At 38.8% G+C, this 20,807-nt stretch overlaps 1 protein-coding gene across 1 annotated transcript in view; it reads right to left on the minus strand.

Moving 5' to 3' along the window:
- COL19A1 (collagen type XIX alpha 1 chain) overlaps positions 1–20,807 on the minus strand; it is a 375,262-nt gene that overhangs the window by 80,984 nt on the left and 273,471 nt on the right. The window contains exon 16 of the mRNA XM_057737773.1: positions 16,662–16,715. Coding sequence (XP_057593756.1) covers positions 16,662–16,715 — 54 coding nt within the window. The remainder of the gene's footprint in view (positions 1–16,661; positions 16,716–20,807) is intronic.

Consider the following 20,807-nt stretch of genomic DNA (forward strand, 5'->3'; position numbering starts at 1 on the left):
ATACAAAAATCCATTTATTTTTAATACACTCAGTCCCTGCTTTAAACATAGAACTAGTCAGATAACAGCACAGTAACAGCTTTTTATGCACAGCATTTTAATCCTGTTTGCTTCTCTCTCGTTCTATCAAATATTCCTGAAAGACTCTAACTTTTGAGACCCTACCTATCCTCACTGTGACAACCCCCCAGGAGGTGGTGATGCTGGAGAAACAGCACACCTCCAGAGTGAATTAGTGAAACTCCAGATTAATGCCCGGCAGCCTCACTTAGTGCTCATCCACTCCACTGACAGGGCTTTCCAATGCTAGTAGTGATACCTTTGTTGCTCAGTGTCATGGAAGTTCTACTCACTGACCTCTCTGCTGCACTTGTATTACTCACACTCTCCTGCTTTCTCCCATCTCGCTGACCTCTCCTCCCCCACCATCTCTAACTGGTCAAGCTTGGAGCTCCTCAGGACTCTGTCCAGCTCTCTTCTTGTGACTGAATGTTTTCTTCCAGATACTCTTATCTACCGCATGGTTTAGGCATCATCTACACCAAGACAGACAAATTTGTAGACCCAGCACATGCCTCCCTTCTGTGTTTTGACCCCTCCATCTGATTTTCTACTTGATGCACTCATTAGTAAATTCTAGAAGAGATTTATATTCAACAAGTTCAAAACTGAATTTAAAAAATACAACAAACACAGGCATGTATGAGTGAGAAAGATAAAAAAAATCACATTAATATTTGTTAGTCCAGAAGTGGGAGAATGATAATTAACTTCTTTCTAACATATCGCTGCAGTTTAACTTGTTAAAATGAGTGGTAATTTCATTTTACTATTAAAAAATATCAAGGAAAGAAAGAAAGTCTGAATCCATCCTCTCCCGTCGGTAGGACTCTTTCTTCTTCCATCTGGTGTTGTTGGAAACAGCACTTCCTCTATTCCTTGAGGGCCACAGCATCCAGTCTGGTTGCCTCTGTCCCCAATACTCCTCTCTCTGCTCTCCCTGCCTCCACCAGGAAGGCCACCATCACGTCTTGCCAGGGTCATTGCAATGGCTCCCTTGTTGGCCCCTATAATCCACTCTTGCTCCCCACCCCCCACACATATGTTCTCTATAGAGAGTGATCTTTAAATGACATTCAGATCTCCTTTCTTCAAAACCTTAGTGGAGTCATATAAAAATCTTCTCTCAGCCCCTCAAATGGACCAAGATCCTTCCCGTCCCTCCCTGGAGTTCCCCATCTTGTCCTTTCCTCTTTGTCTGGCTAGCAACGACTCAACCCTCAGGGCTCAGCTATTATAAAATGCCTCCTGCAGGTCTCCTGACAGGTTCCCCTCATACCTTCCCATTGGACGTGGTGTTTCTCCTTCATAATACTGACATTTAAACTTTTGTGTTTGTTTAAAAATTCTTGGACCTCTTGCATCAGCATGTGAGGTCCATGATGTCCTGGAATTGAATGCCCACCCCATGCCTAGTGCAGTATCTAACATACAGGAAGCACTCAATAAATATTTGTGAATAAATAACCCAATAATTCTAACAAGTGTTTTTTCCCATTAAAGTTTTTTTTAAATAAAAATACATATGTTGATAGAGAAAATTAAAAGTACAGAAATGTTTAAACAACAAAAATACAGATGCACCCGTTTAGATCATTGCTGCTATAGTTTGTTTTAAATGTTCCTCCATGTTATTCATGCTACTCCAATTAAAAATAAGTAGTTTATAACTGCTATTACTGGTCTTGTGATATTATCTCATTTTTCCTACTTAACTTTGATCTGAGTTATCTAAATTGAAAATAAAAATTGTAGTCTCAAAATCCTGAGCTATAAATTATTACAAGGACGTATTTGAAAATGAAGTATGACACCCAAGACACATATGTAAAGAATGAGCAGTTACAAAATGGTAAGTTGTTTGAATGTAATCTGCACAGAAACATAAAAACTCTAGGAATTTCCTGAAAATACTACCAGCTGGGCCTGGTGCCAATGACTGTGTAGAACCCATCAAAGTCTCTCCCTGGCTGTGCTTGTGCTGGGATGTGTGGGGAAGGTGGAACATGCTTGGTCTAAGACACAAGTTATCCAGAGTTGGCCTTTGGATTGGGAGGCCCCATGCACTTGGCTTGCAGAGCAGAACAGCACCTGAAGTACATTTGCTGAGAGCACCTCACAGTGTAGCACCTTGGTTTAGGTCCCCCTCCCCATCTGACCCCCCCAACAACCTAAAGGGCATCAGTGATGCTGTGGGATGAAGAAATGCTTCTGCAGCACCAAGTCATATTATTTTATCCATATGCTCTACTGTTCTAAAATCTTGATTTTTCTGGAGGATTTCATCCAGAAAAACAACATGGTATTGACTGCCTAGCAGAGCACCATATGTTTGCTTCACTCAATAGCTAGGTCAGGAAATCCACCTAGTCAAGGATCCTCAGTGGCTTCTGTAGGTGTTCTCCACTCTCGGGCTAACAATACTCAAGGCAGAGGCAAACTTGAACTTCAGTTGCATTTATTTGTTGACATGTCATATTCTCCTCTCCACTTTCTCTAAGCTAATTGTAGCAGACAATTACATGGATCTACAGAAATAATGAGACATAGTCCTTGTGTCTGTGGAACCCACGGTCCTGCCTCAGACATTATTCAAATTTTACCAGGTCATTTTGTGCCTTGCTGCCATGTTATTTAAATTGCTCTCATAAGCCTTTTGAATAACTATCATAGTTGTACAGTTTTGAATGTGTCTGTTGAAAAGTTTCTGTGGTACACAGGTGAAGGTTGTTGTGTGTGGGGTGCTACTCACCTGCGCATTTCAGGAGTTCTGGGAGATCTAGATGGCAGAGGAGGTGGATGCTGAGCTCACCTCCCCCAACAAGCACATCAATAATACATCCACATGTGAACCAACTCTCGCTGAAAACATACTAGAGACTGACAGAGGCTCTTATACAATCAAGACTGTAAGAAAGATCCACACAAAAACCAGTAGGGAGGGAAGAGAAGGAATCAGGTTGGGATTTGCACCCATAGTCGGGGATACAGAAGAGAAGAGGGATTACATGGGCTCAGAGATCCTCCCTGGGGAGTAAGAGTTTGAACCACATTTTGTGTTCCCCAGCCCTGGGGTCTGACATCAGGAGCATGAGTCCCCTTAGCTGGTTTGAAAACCAGTTTCACTGACAGTAGGGCTGTAAGAAACCTAGAGTCTGCTTGTAAAGAGCGTGCACACACTTGCTTACCCTCAAAACAAGGTAGAGGAAGCAGATGAAAACTACCCAGGACTCCAGCTGGTTTCCTGTGGCCACCACAGCATGTGCCCCAGCCCAAGCTGAGCCTGGTCCAGCCCACTTGCTCCATGGTGCAGCTCTACACTAGGGCAAGGACTGACACAGCCAAAGGGGGTGTGCAGCTGTGGGGCAATGGAGCTGGCTTAGACCTGGCATAGCATCTGAATGGGGGGACCGTGGCCATTGCTGTCACTCCTGAAGGCAGCAGATTGGGAGCTGTCCAGAACTCTAACAGTGCTGGGACCACCACGGCCCACACCTTGATGCACACCAAGCACCCAATCCAGGCCCTCTTGCTCCAGCACTGCTCTTCTCTGGGTTGAGGGTGCTGGTAGTTGGAGAGGGGAGAGCACACACTTAGAGGGAACAGAGCCATCTCAAACCTGACCCTCAGGGCTTATACTCTACCCCCAGTGGAGTGGTAATGATCGAGGAGGTGATGGTCTCTAAGCAGAGGAGAAGCTCCAGATCACACCTAGCTCCAGCTCTAGCCCATCTATCTCCAGCCCCACTTCCTACCAAGGTGGTAGCAGCCAGCACACACTGGGGGAAGACATGATCAGACTCAAATCAGATTCGGCTCTTCTTCTAAAGCCACAGGGCACGTGCAGACTGTGGGAAGCTCCCACATAAGGACATGACTTCAAGACCATACAGGTAACTGTTTTACCTAATTTCATAGAGACAGAGAAAGTTAGCAAAATGAGAAGATAGAGGAATTTGATTCAAATGGAACAAAAGAAAACCCCTGAAAAAACAAGTAATAAAACAGAAATAAGTAATTTATCAGAGAAAGAGTTCAAACATTTGAAATAAGAATGATAATTGAATTAGAGAAAAGAATAGATGAACACAGTGAGGATTTTAACAAGGAACTAGAAAATATGAAAAAGAACCAGTCAGAACTAAATAATACAATAAATGAGTAAGAAAAACCACACTGGAAGGACTGAACAAGAGACTAGGTGATACAGAAAAACATATAAGTACTCTGGAAGATAGAATAATGAGAATCACCAAATTAGCACAGCAAAAAGAAAAACAAATTTAAAAAATGAGAGCAGTTTAAGGAACCTCTGAGACATCAGGCATACCAACACTTGTATTGTAGGGAATAAAGATGAAGAAGAGAGAGAGAAAGTAGTAAAAAATGTATTTGATGAAATTATGGCTGAAAACTTCCCAAACTTGAAGAAGGAAAAAAATATCCATGTACAGGAAGCAGAGAGGGTCCCAAACAGGATGAACCCAAACAGACCAACACCAGGACACATCATAATTAAAATGGCAAAAGTTAAAGATAAAGAGAGAATTCTAAAGGTGGCAAGAGAAAAACAAAGAATCATATACAAGGGAACCCCCATAAGGCTATCAACTGATTTTACTGCAGAAACTTTGCAAGCCAAAAGGGAAAGTGCTGCAAGGATAAAACTTACAATCTAGAATGATCTACCCAGCAAAGTTAACATTTAGAATTGGAGGAGAAATAAAGAACTTTTCAGACAAGAAAAAACTAAAAATGCTTATCAATAGTTAACTGTAAAAGAAATGTTAGAGGGTCATCTCTAAGTAGAAAAGAAAAGGCTACAGTAAGAAGTAAAACACCACAGGAAAGCAAAAATTCCACTAGTAAAGAAAAATATATAGTAATGACTGTGAATCAAAAACTTAAATAAGCTAGTACAAAGATTAAAAGAAAAATTTGTAAAATCAACAACAATAAATAGTGAAGGGTTAAATATGAAGTTGGAAAATATGATCTTAAGAACACAAAATGTGGGGGAGAATAAAAAAATGTAGATTTTTTAGAATGTGATTGAACTTAAACAACTACAAGTTTAAATTATAAATAGTTATAGGTCAGCATATATATAACCACAAATAAAAAACCTAAAATAGATATGCAAAAAACTAGAGAGAAAGGAACACAAGCATACCACTAAAGAAAATCACCAAAGCACAAGGGAAGAAACTACAACAATAAGAAAAGAACAGAGAAGAATTAAAAAACAACCAGAAAACAAGTAACAAAGTACATACCTGTTAATTCACTTTAAATGTCAATGGAAAAATGCTCCAGTTAGAAGGAATAGGGTGGCTGATTGGATAAATAAAAGAAGACCCATCTATATGATGCTTACAAGAGACTCACTTCAAACTGAAAGTGAGGGGATGGAAAAAGACATTTCATGCAAATATAAAATGACAAGAAAGTGGGGGTAGCAATACTTATATTAGACAAAATTGACTTTAAAACAAAATCAATAACAAAAGACAAAGAAAAATATTATGTAATAATAAATAGATCAATGAAGGAAGAGGATACTATACTCATCAACATATATGCATCCAATAGAGAAGCACCTAAATATACATATATATATAAATGTATGCAGACAAGAACAAGGACACAGATGCAGAGAATGGACTGGAGAACTTGAGGCTTGGGGGGGTGGGGGCTGAAGGGGAAGCTGAGATGAAGCGAGAGAGTAGAACAGACATATATATACTACCAACTATAAAATAGATAGCCAGTGGGAAGTTGTTGTATAACAAAGGGAGTTCAACTCTAGGATGGATGATGCCTTAGAGGACTGGGATGGGGAGGGTGGGGGGGACTCGAGGGAGGGTGGGGGGGAGTCGAGGGAGGGAGGGAATATGGAGATATGTGTATAAAAACAGATGATTGAACTTGGTGTACCCCCCCAAAAATAATAAATAAATAAATAAAATTTAAAAAAATGTATGCATAAAGCAAATGTTAATGAATATAAAGGGAGAAATTGACAATACAGTAAATCTTCTACATATGAATGAGTTCCATCCTGAGAGTATAAGTCCAACTGTTAGTAAGTCCAACAAAGTTAGCTTAGGTACCCAACTAATACAATTGGTTATATTCCCCTGCTTTTACACTTGCTTCTGGACATCCTGGGCTTGAAATAAAGATGCTGTACTACTGTACTCTACACAGTACTGTACAGTAAAGTACACAAAAGCACAACCACTTGTAAAGAATGCATGCATGTGACTGTGTATGCCAGGCACATTAACTAACTTATGTGATTGGACATGTGAAGGCATGCTCACATCTTTCAAAGTTCACAACTTGAAGGTTCGTATATAGGAGACTTACTGTACAATAATAGTGGGGGATTTTAACACCCCACTTACATCACTGGACAGATCACCCAGAAAGGAAATCAGTAAGGGAACAGTAGACTTAAATGACACACTAGACTAGTTGGACTTAATAGATATCTGCAAGACATTTCATCCAAAAAGAGCAAAAGAAACATTCTTTTCAAGTGAACATGGAATGTTCTTCAGGACAGATCACATGCTAGGCCACAAAACAAGTCTGAACAAATTTAACAGGACAGAAAATATATCAAGCATTTTTTCCAACCACAACAGTATGAAACTAGAAATCAATTACAGGAAGAACAATGGGAAAAACACAAACATGTGGAGACTAAACAACATGCTACTAAAAAATCAATGGATAAATTCAGAAATCAAAGGGGAAATCAGAAAATTACTTGAGACAAAAATAAATAAATAAAATAAACACACAACTTTCCAAAATCTGTAGGATATAGTAAAAGCAGTCCCAAGAGAGAACTTTATAGCAATTACAGGTCTACCTCAAGAAACAAACAAACAAACAAAACCTCACATAAAAAGCCTAACCTGTCATCTAAAGGAATGATAAAAAGTAAAACAGCAGAAGAAAGGAAATAATAAGTATCATAGAGGAAATAAATAAAATAGAGACAAAAATTAGAAAGGATAAATGAAACCAAGAGCTGGTTGTTTTAAAAGATAAAGCTGATAAGCCTTTAGTGAAGCTCATCAAGAAAAAAAGAAAGTGGATCCAAATAAAATAAGAAATGAAAGAGAAGAAATAAGAACTGATACCATAGAGATACAAAAAAATCATAAGATAATACTACAAACAATTATAGGCTAACAAATTGGACACCCGAGAAGAAATTGACAAGTTTCTAGAAAAATACAATCTTCCAAGACTGAGTAAGGAAGAAATAGACTATCTGAACAGATCAATCACCAGTAATGAAATTGAATTTGTAATTAAAAAACAAAAACAAAAACAAAAAACAACTCCAAGCAAACAAAAGGCCAGGACCAGATAGCTTCACAAGGGAATTCTACCAAACATATTAAGAAGAGGTAATACCTATCTTTCTCAAACTATTAAAAAAACTGAAGTGGAGGGGACACTACCAAATTCATTCTACAAGGCCACCGTTACTTTGATGCCAAAACCAGATGAAGAAACTACAAAAAAAGAAAATATCTTTGATGGATATAGATATAGATGCAAAAATCTTCAACAAAATATTAATAAATTGAATTTAACAATATATAAAAGGGATCACACCCCATGATCAAGTGGGATTTATTCCAGGGATGCAAGAATGGTTCAATATCCACAAATCAACCAATATGATACACCACACTGACAAAAGGAAGGATAAAAATCACAGGATAATCTCAATAGACACAGAAAAAGCATTCGACAAAATTCAACAACCATTCATGATAAAAACGCTCATCAAAATTGGTGCAGAGCAAACATATCTCAACATAATAAATGACATTTATGGAAAACTTATAGCTAACATCTTATCAGTGAAAAGCTGAAAGTCTTTCCTCTAAAATCAGGAAGAAAATATGTATGCCCACTCTTGCCACTTCTATTTAATATAGTATTAGAAGTCCTAGCCACAGCAATCAGACATGAAAAAGAAGTAAAAGGCATCCAAATGGCAAGGAAAGAAGTAAAAGTGTCACTTTTGTCAGATGACTTGATACTATATATAGAAAAACCTCAAAGTCTCCACCAAAAAACTATTAGGACTAATAAACTAATTCAGTAAAGTTGCAGGATATGAGATCAACATACAAAAATCTGTTGCTTTTCTATATGCTAATAATGAACTAACCAAAAGAGAAAGCAAGAAAACAATCCCATTTAAAATCAAATAAAAAAGAATAAAATACTTAGGTATAAATTTAACCAAGAGGGTGGAAGATCTATGCTCTGAAAACTTTAAAACAATAATTAAGGACATTGAAAATGATACAAAGAAATGGAAAGATATCCTGTATTCATGCATTGGGAGAATTAATATTGTTAAAATGTCCATGCTACCCAAAGCAATCTATAGATTTAATGCAATCTCTATCAAAATATGTTACATTTTTTATAGAATGGATAATCTTAAAACTTGTATGGAATGAAAAAAGACTCTGAATAGCCAAAGTCGTTTTGAGAAAGAAGAACAAAGCTGGGGTTATTATGCTCTCTGACTTCAGTCTATATTAAAAAGTCAAAACAGTATAGTACTGGCACAAAAACAGATACTTAGCTCAAAAAAGAGACTAGAGAGCCCAGAAATGAGCCCATACACCTATGGTCAATTAATCTACAACAAAGGAGGCAAGAATATATAATGGAGAAAAGACAGTCCTTCAGTCTGGGAAAACTGGACAACTACATATAAAAGAATGAAATTAGAACATTCTCTAACATCATATACAAAAATAAACCCAAAGTGGATTGAAAACCTAAATATAAGACCCAATACTTTAATATAAAACTCCTAGAGGAAAATATAGGCAGAAGACTCTTTGATATAAATCACAGCAATATCTTTTTGGACCCATCTCCTAAAGCAAAGGAAACAAAAGCAAAAATAAACAAATGGGACCTAATTAAACTTAAAAGCTTTTGCACAGCATAGGAAACCATTGACAAAACAAAAAGATACCTACTGAATGGGAGAAGATATTTGCAAATGATATGACTGATAAGATGTTAATATCCAATACATATAAATAGCTCATACAACTCAACATCAAAAACACCTGATTAAAAATGGGCAGAAGAACTGAATAGACATTTTTCCAAAGAAGACCTACAGATAGCCAACAGTCACATGAAAAGATTCTCAAGACTATAATCATCAGGGAAATGGAAATCAAAACCATAATAAGATATCACCTTATATTCATCAGAATGACTAATATCAAAAAGTTTACAAATAGCAAATGTTGGTGAGGATGTAGAGAAAAGGGAACATTTGTACACTGTCAGTGGAGATGTAAACTGGTGCAGCCACTGTGAAAAACAGTAAGGAGTTTCCTCAAAAAACTAAACACAGAACTACCACTGATCCAGCAATTCTACTCCTGTGTATATATCCTAATAAAACAAACACACTAATTTGAAAAGGTACGTACATCCCAATGTTCATAGCAGCATTATTTACAATAGCCAAAATGTGGAAGCAACCTAAGTGTCCATCAACAGATGAATAGACAAAGAAGATGTAAGTGGCATGGAATATTACTCAGCCGTAAATTTATGAAATTCTAACATTTGCAATAACATGGATGGACTTACAGAGTATTATGCTCAGTGAAATAAGTTGGACAGAGAAAGACAAATACTGTATGTTATCATTTATACGTGGAATCTAAAAAATGAGACAAATGAATGTATATAACAAAACAGAAACAGACTCATAGATACACAGAAGAAACTAGTGGTTGCCAGTGGGGAGAGGAAAGAAGAGAGGGGCAAAATAGGGGTAGGGGATTAAGAGTACAAACTACCTGTATAAAATAAATAAGCAACAGGATATGTTGTAAGGCACAGGGGATATAGACAACATTTTATAATAACTTTAAATGGAGTATAATCTATAAAAATATTGAATCACAGTGTTGTACACCTGAGACCAATATAATATTATAAATCACCTACATTTCAATAAAATTTTTTTAAAAAGCATTCTTGAATGTGAGGACATGTCCTTTGTTCCCTTGTGGAAAATGGTTGATGTAACCTATTGTCAGGCAAGTGGGAAGACTCAAGCTATTTCAATTGCCCTGAAGAGGGTATCCTCTGGAAAGAAGGGAGTGTCCAGATGTGTATAGGCTGAACACAGGAGACAGCCATCTCTGTAGGCTCCAAAGAGTCAAATATCAGCAATTTCCTATGGTATAACTTAACAAAAGAGACCAAGGACATGAACCACCTCAAAGGACATGGGATCATTAAAAATCCCCCATATTAGTCCTTGGGAACTTATTCAATCCTAAGCATGAGGGGATATAAAGTTAAAAAAAAAGTTATCTATTATGCATTGAATTGCATCCACCCCACCCCCTACAATTCACATGTTGCAGTCCTAACTCATAGCACTTGACCTCATTTAGAAATGATTCTTCTGTAGAAGTAATTATTTAAGCTGAGTCTGAAGTAGGGTGGACCCCTAACTCAATGTGACTGTGTCCTTACAGAAATGCACTTTGGACACAGAGACATGCACATGGGAGAACGCCAGGTCAAGATGGGAGTTATGGGGCCACAAGCCAAGGAGCCACCAGGAGCTGGGAGCAAGGCCTGGAACACACCCCTCCCAGCAGCTTCAGAGACAGCATGGCCCTGCCGACAGCTCTGGAGCTGTGAGATAAACAGCTGATGGTTAAGCCACTCAGACTGTGATGCTTCATTAGAGGAGCCCTAACAAGTTAAAATAGAACATGTGGATAAGGGGGCTGTGCTCACTTGGAAAGAAAGCCCAAGGCTGGCACTAAGTCCAACTTCTCAGGTCCTCGTAGGAACACATTTCACCAGCTCTGAGCGTGATGGGCCAGGGAGGGGAGGGGCAGACCCTGGTGAATTTCAGGGTTCTCTGTAATAATGCTAAAATCCAAAAATACATACGTCTGTGCCTAAATCCATGATGTTTTCCAAAGCTAATGGATCCTGGGGCACTGGGAGGGGGAGAGAGGAAGTTAGGACTTAAACTTTAGTTCTAAATCTTCCAGGCCCAGAAGAGTTGCCTCTAGTGTTTCCAAGGAAGCCTTCACTTTCTGTGTCATCTTTGGGTTTAACTCACTGCTTGGAAAGTCCTTGAATATTTGATTTTGGACCAATATTTTCTGTCCTTTCTAGTCTGTGCCTATGACAATGAAGTTGCGATTTGATACTTGAAAGGAAAAATAGATTATTTTGCTAGCAAATTGGTTCTTTTTGGATCAACAATTTGGAGAAGTGAAGGCTGGAATTGGTTGCCAGGAGGCACAGCATCAATCTCCAACAGATGAGACTGATTCTCTGCAAATTGCACTGTGTGGTGATAAGATAACCAACTACACATTTTCCATGTGGATCTTTAAAAAAACAACATCGAGTGTAAAATCTGCCAGCACTTGGTCTCCGCAGAGAATGCTTCCCCCCCACCTTCCCATCTAGATTGTCCTAAGGAGCTCTGGATCTGTGGCTTTAGCAGTTGACAGAGCCTATTAAATTTTTATTAAAATCCTCAGAGCTGCAGACAATGCAGAGCAGTTTGCTGGATGGTGAGCAGATTTTCCTTGAGGGGAAGAATACACTCAGCATTGTTGCGTCTTTGCACACAGTCTTGCAGAATGTGAGCAGCTGTTCTGCAAATTATTTTTGTGATGGAGAGGGTAATCTACCTTTTATTCTTTGCATTCTCAAGTGGGCATGCAAAAATACATAGAAACACACTTCTTTAACTGTCCCTCCCTCCCTGCTTAGTCTCTCTGTTCCTCACTTCCTTTCTTCTTGCCCGATTCCCTTTTTGAGTTGTGCTGTGAGAGGAGAGGGCTTCTTATACCTGAGCTTCTTCCTCAGATGACAAGGAAAATTGTAGAGAAAAAAAAATCAACTCTTGTCTAGGGGCCAAAGGCAATTCCTTTGTCTTTGAGGATTCCTGGGAGGAGGGTATGAGCCAGGAGCTCTTTCAGGTGAGAACTGAGAGAGGAGGTTTATGCGTGGTCTGCCATCATCCTCCCAGGGGCGGCTGTTTCAGCAGAATTCAGCAGGCTGCAGGACAGCTGAGCTGCTGCAAGCTGAGGCACCCAGGCCCAGGACTCAAGTGCAGACATTACATAAACCAATGCCAGTTTAAAAGGGAAGATTATTTTAACCTTGGAATGTCACTTTATATGTTTCAATACATGGTCCATTATTTAGTCTCCAGGAAACTTTCACTCAGGGCCCCCTTTGTCTCTGTGCTTATTTGAGACAGCCAGACCATCAGGCATGCAATGAATTGCAAATTGAAACAACCTCAGCATCCAAAACAGGGGGGATGGTGCAGGGTGGGTGGGGACAGGGCCAAGTGAAAACGCATCTCACTCACCCTGGCATGTTTGGCTCTTTCCTTTGTGAAGCTGAGGGTGAGGAGATGGCAGTTACAACCCAGAAAGGTGCACAGTGTAGGTGCTGGGGAGGTGGGCCTCACCTCCTCCATCCATCCTGGTGGGACCTCAGTGGAATAGCCCTAACTATTCTCAGAAGGAAACAGAGTCAAATATTTGGAAAGTTACCTTCCATTAATTCTCAGGTGGGTCTAAAGCCTTCTGATGTTAAATGGTAACAATGTCTCATTTGGGGAAGAGAAGCTATGGCCTCCCCTCTTTGCCCAGTTCTGCTCCAATTCTGAAGTCACCTCTGAGCACAGGTGTACTGCATACTTGTGCGCCTCAATCCTGTAATGGTAGTAACAATAGCTGGAGTTCTTTTAGGTGAGTCGACAGCTAAATTCAAAGAGCTTGTTTGCTGTTAGCAAGACTCTCCACTCACCTGCTCCAGTCAGCCCCATTTTGGGAGAAATGTAAATGTTAAAAGTTAAAGTTAAAAAATTTATGTTTTCAACCTTAGACTCTAAAATATAAATGCACTATATATCTTCATTTAAGGGAAAACTGACTCGTCAGCAAGAGAAACTATATATAGAAGTAGTGTTGAGAGACTTATAAAGATATGAACATTAAAAGTTTTGCAAGGGATGGCAAATATCTAAGAAGCTGAGTAGCAACTTGGTAAATTTTATACTGACAGTGGTAGTAATATACTGTATTCTTTAAGTTTCTTTAGCTGACACTGTGACATCAGAGCCAACTCAGTCTCATTATTTTGAAGCTTTTATAATAATCCTATTTTGTACCAGTAGATATTGCAGAAATGCACCATATTTTAACTGATTAATTTTAGATTTGTTTCTGTAGGTCCTTTTCTTCTCTTATGTTTCCCGCTTAGAGAAGTTCCTTTAGCATTTGTTGTAAGGCTGGTTTGGTGGTGCTGAATTCTCTTAGCTGTTGCTTGTCTGTAAAGCTTTTGATTTCTCCGTCGCATCTGAATGAGATCCTTGCTGGCTGCAGGTTCTTCTTGGTCATCACTTTAAATATATTGTGCCACTCCCTCCTGGCTTGTAGAGTTTCTGCTGAGAAATCAGCTGTTAACCTGAAGGGAGTTCCCTTGTATGTTATTTGTCTTTTCTCCCTTGTTGCTTTTAATAACTTTTCTCTGTCTTTAATTTTTGTCACTTTGACTACTATATGTCTTGGCTTGTTTCTCCTTGGGTTTATCCTGCCTGGGACTCCCTGTGCTTCCTGGACTTGGGTAGCTATTTCCTCTCCCATGTTAGGGAAGTTTTCAACTATAATCTCTTCCAATATTTTCTCGGGTCCTTTCTTTCCCTCTTCTCCTTCTGGGACCCCTATCATGAGAATGTTGGTGCGTTTAACATTGTCCCAGAGGTCTCTTAGACTGTCTTCTGTTCTTTTCATTATTTTTTCTTTATTCTTTTCTGCATCAGTGATTATCACCATTCTGTCTTCCAGCTCACTTATTCACCCTTCTGCCTCAGTTAATCTGCTATTGGTTCCTCCAAGTGTATTTTTCATTTCAGTTATTGTGTTGCATATCTCTGTTTGTTTGTTCTTTAATTCTTCTAGGTCTTTGGTAAACTTTTCTTACAACTTTTCAATCTTTGCATCCAATCTTTTTTCAAAGTCCTGGATCATCTTCACCATCATTATTCTGAATTCTTTTTCCAGAAGAGTGCCTATCCCCTCTTCATTTAGTTGTTTTTCTGGTGTTTTATCTTGTCCCTTCATCTGGTACAAAGTCTTTTGCCTTTTCATTTTCTCTGTCTTTCTGTGGCTGTGATTTTCAGTTCCACAAGATGAAATAGTGCTGATACTGCTTGATTCTGCTGTCTGCCCTCTTGTGGAGGAAGCTGTCTAGGAGGCTTGTGGGTGCTTCCTGATAGGAGGGACTGATGGTGGGTTGGGCTGGGTGGGTGGAGCTCAGTAAGACTTTAATCTGATTTGGTGGGTGGAGCTCAGTGACACTTTAATCTGCTTGTCTGCCAATGGGTGGGGCTATGTTCCCACCCTGGTGGTCGTTTGGCCTGAGGCGACCCAGCCCTGGAGCTTACAGGCTCTTTGGTGGAGCTAATGGTGGACTCTGGAAGGGCTCACGCCAATGAGCACTTCTCAGAACCCCTGCTGCCAGTGCCCCTGTCTCCTCGGTGAGCCACAGCTGCCCCTAACCTCTGCAGGCAAGCCTCCAACACCCGCAGGTAGGTCTGGTTCAGTCTCCTATGGGGTCACTGCTCCTTCCCCCTGGGTCCTGGTGAGCACACTTTTTTGTGTGCCCTCCAAGAGTGGAGTCTCCATTTCCCCCAGTCCTGTGGAGGTCCTGCAATCAAATCCCGCTGGCTTTCAAAGTCTGATTCTCTGGGAATTCCCCCTCCTGTTGCTGGACTGCCAGGTTGTGAAGCCTGACGTGGGGTTCAGAACCCTCAGGACTTCTGCGGTATAACTGTTCTCCAGCTTGTGAGTCACCCACCCAGCATTTATGGGATTTGATTTTAACGCGATTGCGCCCCTCCTACCATCTCATGGCGGCTTCTCCTTTGTCTCTGGATGTGGGATGGTTTTTTTGGTGAGTCCCAGTGTCTTTCTGTGGATGGTTGTTCAGCAGTTAGTTGTAATTCCGGTGCTCTTGCAAGAGGGAGTGAGCGCACGTCCTCCTAGTCCGCCATCTTGATTCTTCTCCTTAACTGATTAATTTTAGATATGCTTCTCTTCCTATTTTTTTTATGTGGGACAAGCCTTACTGTTTTGAAAAAGCTAGGATAGACAGATCTATTCAGAAAATGTTCACTAAGGAATCATAAAATATACCTCCAACATTCTTCCTAATATAATATTCCCTGGAAAATCAGTGGGAGAGACTTTCCACACTTTTGATTTTAAATTTATCAGCCACAAGTGATCCACGTCTTCATGTTCAACTTAATCTGATGAAAGAATTGGGATTTTTAATTAATTAGCTTGTCATTTGATAAACACTTTTCTGAACTGCTACCCGCTACCTTCAGGGTCTCTGCTGGCACAGCCGCGGAGTGTTTCTTTGGGATTTTAAACAGATGAATGACAATAGTCGGAGGAATTTACAGGAAGGGAGACCAAGAACACAGGGGAGACATAAAAGGGAGTTTCTCCAAATCTGCACCTTATCAATGATAAGCTGTGATGTTATAAGGGATCGAGTCAATGGCTGGAATGCCCCCATAAAGCGGTCAGACCCCAAATATGTGCTGAGTGATGAGCCAACCAATGTTCTCACTCAGGTCTCTGAGACTCACTTGGTTGCCCACACCCTTTCTTCTCCGTCTGCTGTGCTTCCTTGTAGGATTGGGGGCAAAACTGTCAGATCCTTCTATGTCATATTCCATCCAAATTAATTGTAATTAAAAACTTTGGGGAAGGTAAAGTGGCTCCTTCCTGAAAGGTGGGAGACTTCAGTCTTGACCTATAGTATGTAAACCTTAGCTTGAGATTTTTTTTTTATTTTTGGTATGGTGTGAGGTGGGAATTCAACTTTTGTCTGTTTGTTTTTTGCATGTAGATGTCCATTTGTCCCAACATGATTCATTTATTTATTTATGTGGTTGCACTGGGTATTAGTTGCAGCTCATGGGATCCTTAGTTGCAGCATGCGAGCTCTTAGTTGCAGCATGCATATGGGATCTAGTTCCCCAACCAGGGATCGAACCTGGGTCCCCTGCATTGGGAGTGCAGAGTTTTAACCACTGGGCCACCAGGTAAGTCCCCCCTTTGCTTAAGATGTTAGTGTAGCTACTGCTAGTTTGGTAAGAAATCTATCACCTGTTGTACTACCGAGAGCTTCAAGGTAGCAAATAATCTCTTTCTGCCCTCAGGGAAACCACATATATGATGCTATCAATGGTGAAACATGGTTTTTGTGTTAATTTTTTGCATGAAATTTTGCAAACTTTGAAATAAACTTTTTAAAAATAAAGATAAAATTCTGGTTTTGTAAAAAGATGCTGATCAAAATACTTTTTTCAGAAACATATTTTCATTATGCAAAGTTGTTAAGTATATGTGCTTATGTTTCAAAATCTGAGCAGTTGGCAATTAAGTTTATTTTTAAAAAATACCATCACATAAAATCTCAGTATAGAGTGAAAGGAGCCATACCTTGTGAGAATATCCGTTAAGAGTCTGTTGCATTCCTTGTATCCCAGGAGGTCCCTGTATTAGAAACAAATCAAAGACACAAGTAAACATTTACCAAAACAATGTGTATTTAAATAATGTAGCTAAGAACTCTTAAAATCTCACAGGTAAGAGAAAGGAAGAATCTGTTTGGTCAAGTATTCTAATTAATAGAGAATCACATGGACATTAACTTATCTGGTTCTTAAACATATTTCTAGGTTAAATCTGGCATGAATCCAAAGAAAGGTCCTAATTGGGAACATCTAACATTTTACTAGAAGGTCAGCCATCAGTATATTCTTCATTAAAAGGAATTGTACCCATAAAACTCCTCAAGGAAAGAGGCTGTAGAGCTTCAGTTTATTTTTGACACTTCTTATAGGGCTTTGATCAATGTATTACAGAAATGTGTGTCCATGTGTTATTAACTTGGAAAATATTTTTTCCCTATTGCTTTCCTTTTTTGAATTAGTTGGATGAAAATGGGCTTCCCATGGACTTTCAGGCCAGAAAACCACACCTGCTATGTAACCTCAGGCTTAAGATATTTAAATACATGTAGTTTTCAGTTGATGTGGAAATATTCAGGAGGTGCTATGCTGAGCTTTGGGTGGATAAGAAGGAAGTAAAGACATTTGTCTGTCCTTAAAACTTCCAGGAAGAGAGGAAGAGAAGCATTTTCTGAGTTCTTAAGGGATTAAATTTTGGGGGAATGGGTATGAGAAAATGCAAGGATTAACATGATTTTAATTCAAGTAGATCAGGCCAAAATAGATTCAGCTATCTCAGAGAAGAAATTGCATATTTCATCTACACTTTGAACACTCCTAGGAAGAGAGAAAATGTTACACAAGCAAAGTTCTCAGAGATAAGACACTGAAAGACTGTTATTGAGCAAACCAAAGTCACTATTATACAAAGAATATTATTTTAAAAAGGGAACAAAAGCTTTGAAAAGTGAAGAAACATTCTAAGGAACATTTGCTAGCTGCACTCACTTTATAAATAACACCTTAGGTACATTGAAAAGATTAATGTTGGTCAACATTTATGACGGGTATTTCTTATGAACGGCCTGTGACGGAAGATCTCTTCTAACATGAAACCTTTGCTTTGTGCTATTAAACATTGAGGACAGGAAGATGTAGTGACAGATGATGGAAGCAGGCTGGTATGACTCGTAAGAAAATAATAGGCCTCGTGAGGAACGGAGCTGACTGTGGTTGGAAAGATGAACAATGTTGTTACCTTGCTGGAATCAAAACAGAGCTAATGTCAAGAAAAGAAATCTCAAGGCGTTATATATTTTTCAGGTTCTTTTTCCATCAGCCAGCTTTGTGTGACGTATTCTAGGTCAGGTAGTTTAAGAGATGGGGAAAGCAATCATTGAGTTGGGGGTTGTTTCACAAAGTTTCCAGCCAAGAAGGTGCAAGTTAGGAACTCATTCTTGAAACTCAGGAGACAGGACAATCCATACACATTGATCCTTCTGCAGCTATTTTCAATGAGGCAAGGAGAAATCTTAGATACCATACAAAGCAGCATCAACAGGTAGCTCAGGGGTATCTGCATAGCAGGCACTTATGAATAGTGACTGTGTGTTGATCATAAGGCCAATTAGATCAGAGAATAGTGATGTGGTGGGTACATTTAGCTTCAGACACATTCATCTTAGCTAAAAGTGAAAGGCTTAACAATTAGGGCTCCCAAATATAGCAGAACAATTAATGACATCTCTCACCAGAGCAGAAGAATCAGTCAAATAATAACAGCACATGTTCATATAGTGTGTATTGTGTGTCAGGCACTACACTGAGGGCATCAAATGGATATAAATGGAGTAAATGCTCCAACCAAAAGACACAGACTGGCTGAATGGATACAAAAACAAGACCCATATATATGCTACAAGAGACCCACTTCAGACCTAGGGACACATACAGACTGAAAGTGAGGGGATGGAAAAAGATATTCCATGCAAATGGAAATCAAAAGAAAGCTGGAGTAGCGATACTCATATCAGATGAAATAGACTTTAAAATAAAAAATGTTACAAGAGACAACAAAGGACACTACATAAAGATCAAAGGATCAATCCAAGAAGAAGAGATAACAATTATAAATATACATGCACCCAATATATGAGCACCTCAATACATAAGGCAAATGATAACAACTATGAGAGAGGAAATCTACAGTAACACAATAACAGAGTTAGATCATCCACACAGAAAATTAATAAGGAAACACAAGCTTTAAATGATACAATAAATCAGCTTGATTTAATAGATATCTATAGGACACTAGACCCAAAAAGAGCAGATTACACCTTCTTCTCAAGTGCACATGGAACATTCTCCAGGATAGATCACATTTTGGGTCAAAAATCAAGCCTTCGTAAATTTAAGAAAATTGAAATCGTATCAAGCATCTTTTCTGACCACAATGCTATGAGATTAGAAATCAATTACAGGAAAAAAACTGTAAAAAACACAAACACATGGAGGCTAAACAATACACTACTAAATAACCAACAGATCACTGAAGAAATCAAAGAGGAAACCAAAAAATACCTAGAGACAAATGAAAAGGAAAACACAATGATCCATAACCTATGGGATGCAGCAAAGGCAATTCTAAGAGGGAAGTTTATAGCAATACAATCCTACCTCAAGAAACAAGAAACATCCCAAATAAACACTCTAACCTTACACCTAGAGAAATGAGAGAAAGAAGAGCAAAGAAAACCCAAAGTTAGTAGATGGAGAGAAATCATAAAGATTAGAGCAGAAATAAATGAAATAGAAAAAAGGAAGCAATAGCAAAAATGAATAAAACTAAAATTTGTTTCTTTAAGAAGATAAATAAAATTGATAAATCTCTAGCAAGACTCATCAAGAAAAAGAGGGAGAGGACTCAAATCAATAAAATCAGAAATGAAGCAACGGACACCACAGAAATAAAAAGCACCATAAGAGACTACCACAAGCAACTATATGCCAATAAAATGGACAACCTGGATGAAACAGACAGATTCTTAGAAACATATAAACTTCCAAGACTGAATCAGGAAGAAATAGAAAATATGAACAGACCAATCACAAATACTGAAATTGAAACTGTGATTAAAAATTTCCCAACAAACAAAAGTCCAGGACCAGATGGCTTCACAGGTGAATTTTAACAAACATTTAGAGAAGAGCTAACACCCATCCTTCTCAAGCTCTTCCAAAAAATTGCAGAGGATGGAACACTCCCAAACTCATTTTATGAGGCCACCATCACCCTGATACCAAAACCAGACAAAGATACTACAAAAAAAGAAAACTACAGACCATTATCACTGATGAATTTAGATGCAAAAATCCTCAACAAAATACCAGCCAACAGAATCCAACAACACATTAAAAGGATCATATACCATGATCAAGAGGGCTTTATCCCTGGAATGCAAGGATTCTTCAATATATGCAAATCAATCAATGTGATACACCATATTAACAAATTGAAGGATAAAAACCACATGATCATTTCAATAGATGCAGAAAAAGCTTTTGACAAAATTCAACACCCATTTATGATAAAAACTCTCTGGAAGGTGGGCATGGAGGGAACCTACCTCAACATAATAAAGGCCATATACAACAAACCCACAGCAAACATCATTCTCAATGGTGAAAAACTGAAAGCACTCCCTCTAAGATCAGGATGAAGACAAGGATGTCCACTCTTGCCACTATTATTCAACATAGTTTTGGAAATCCTTGCCACAGCAATCAGAGAAGAAAAAGAAATAAAAGGAATACAAATTGGAAAAGAAGTAAAACTGTCACTGTTTGCAGATGACATTATAGTATACATAGAAAATTCTAACGATGCCACCAGAAAACTACTTGAGCTAATCAGTGAATTTGGTAAAGTTGCAGGATACAAAATTAACACACAGAGATCTCTTGCATTTCTATACACTAACAATGAAAGATCAGAGAGAGAAATTAAGGAAACAATGCCACTCACCACTGCAACAAAAAGAATAAAATACCTAGGAATGTTACCTAACTAAGGAGGTAAAAGACCTGTACTCAGAAAACTATAAGACACTAATGAAAGAAATCAAAGATGACA

Source organism: Hippopotamus amphibius, chromosome 6 (genome assembly GCF_030028045.1).
Source record: "Hippopotamus amphibius kiboko isolate mHipAmp2 chromosome 6, mHipAmp2.hap2, whole genome shotgun sequence".
NCBI lineage: Eukaryota > Metazoa > Chordata > Mammalia > Artiodactyla > Hippopotamidae > Hippopotamus > Hippopotamus amphibius.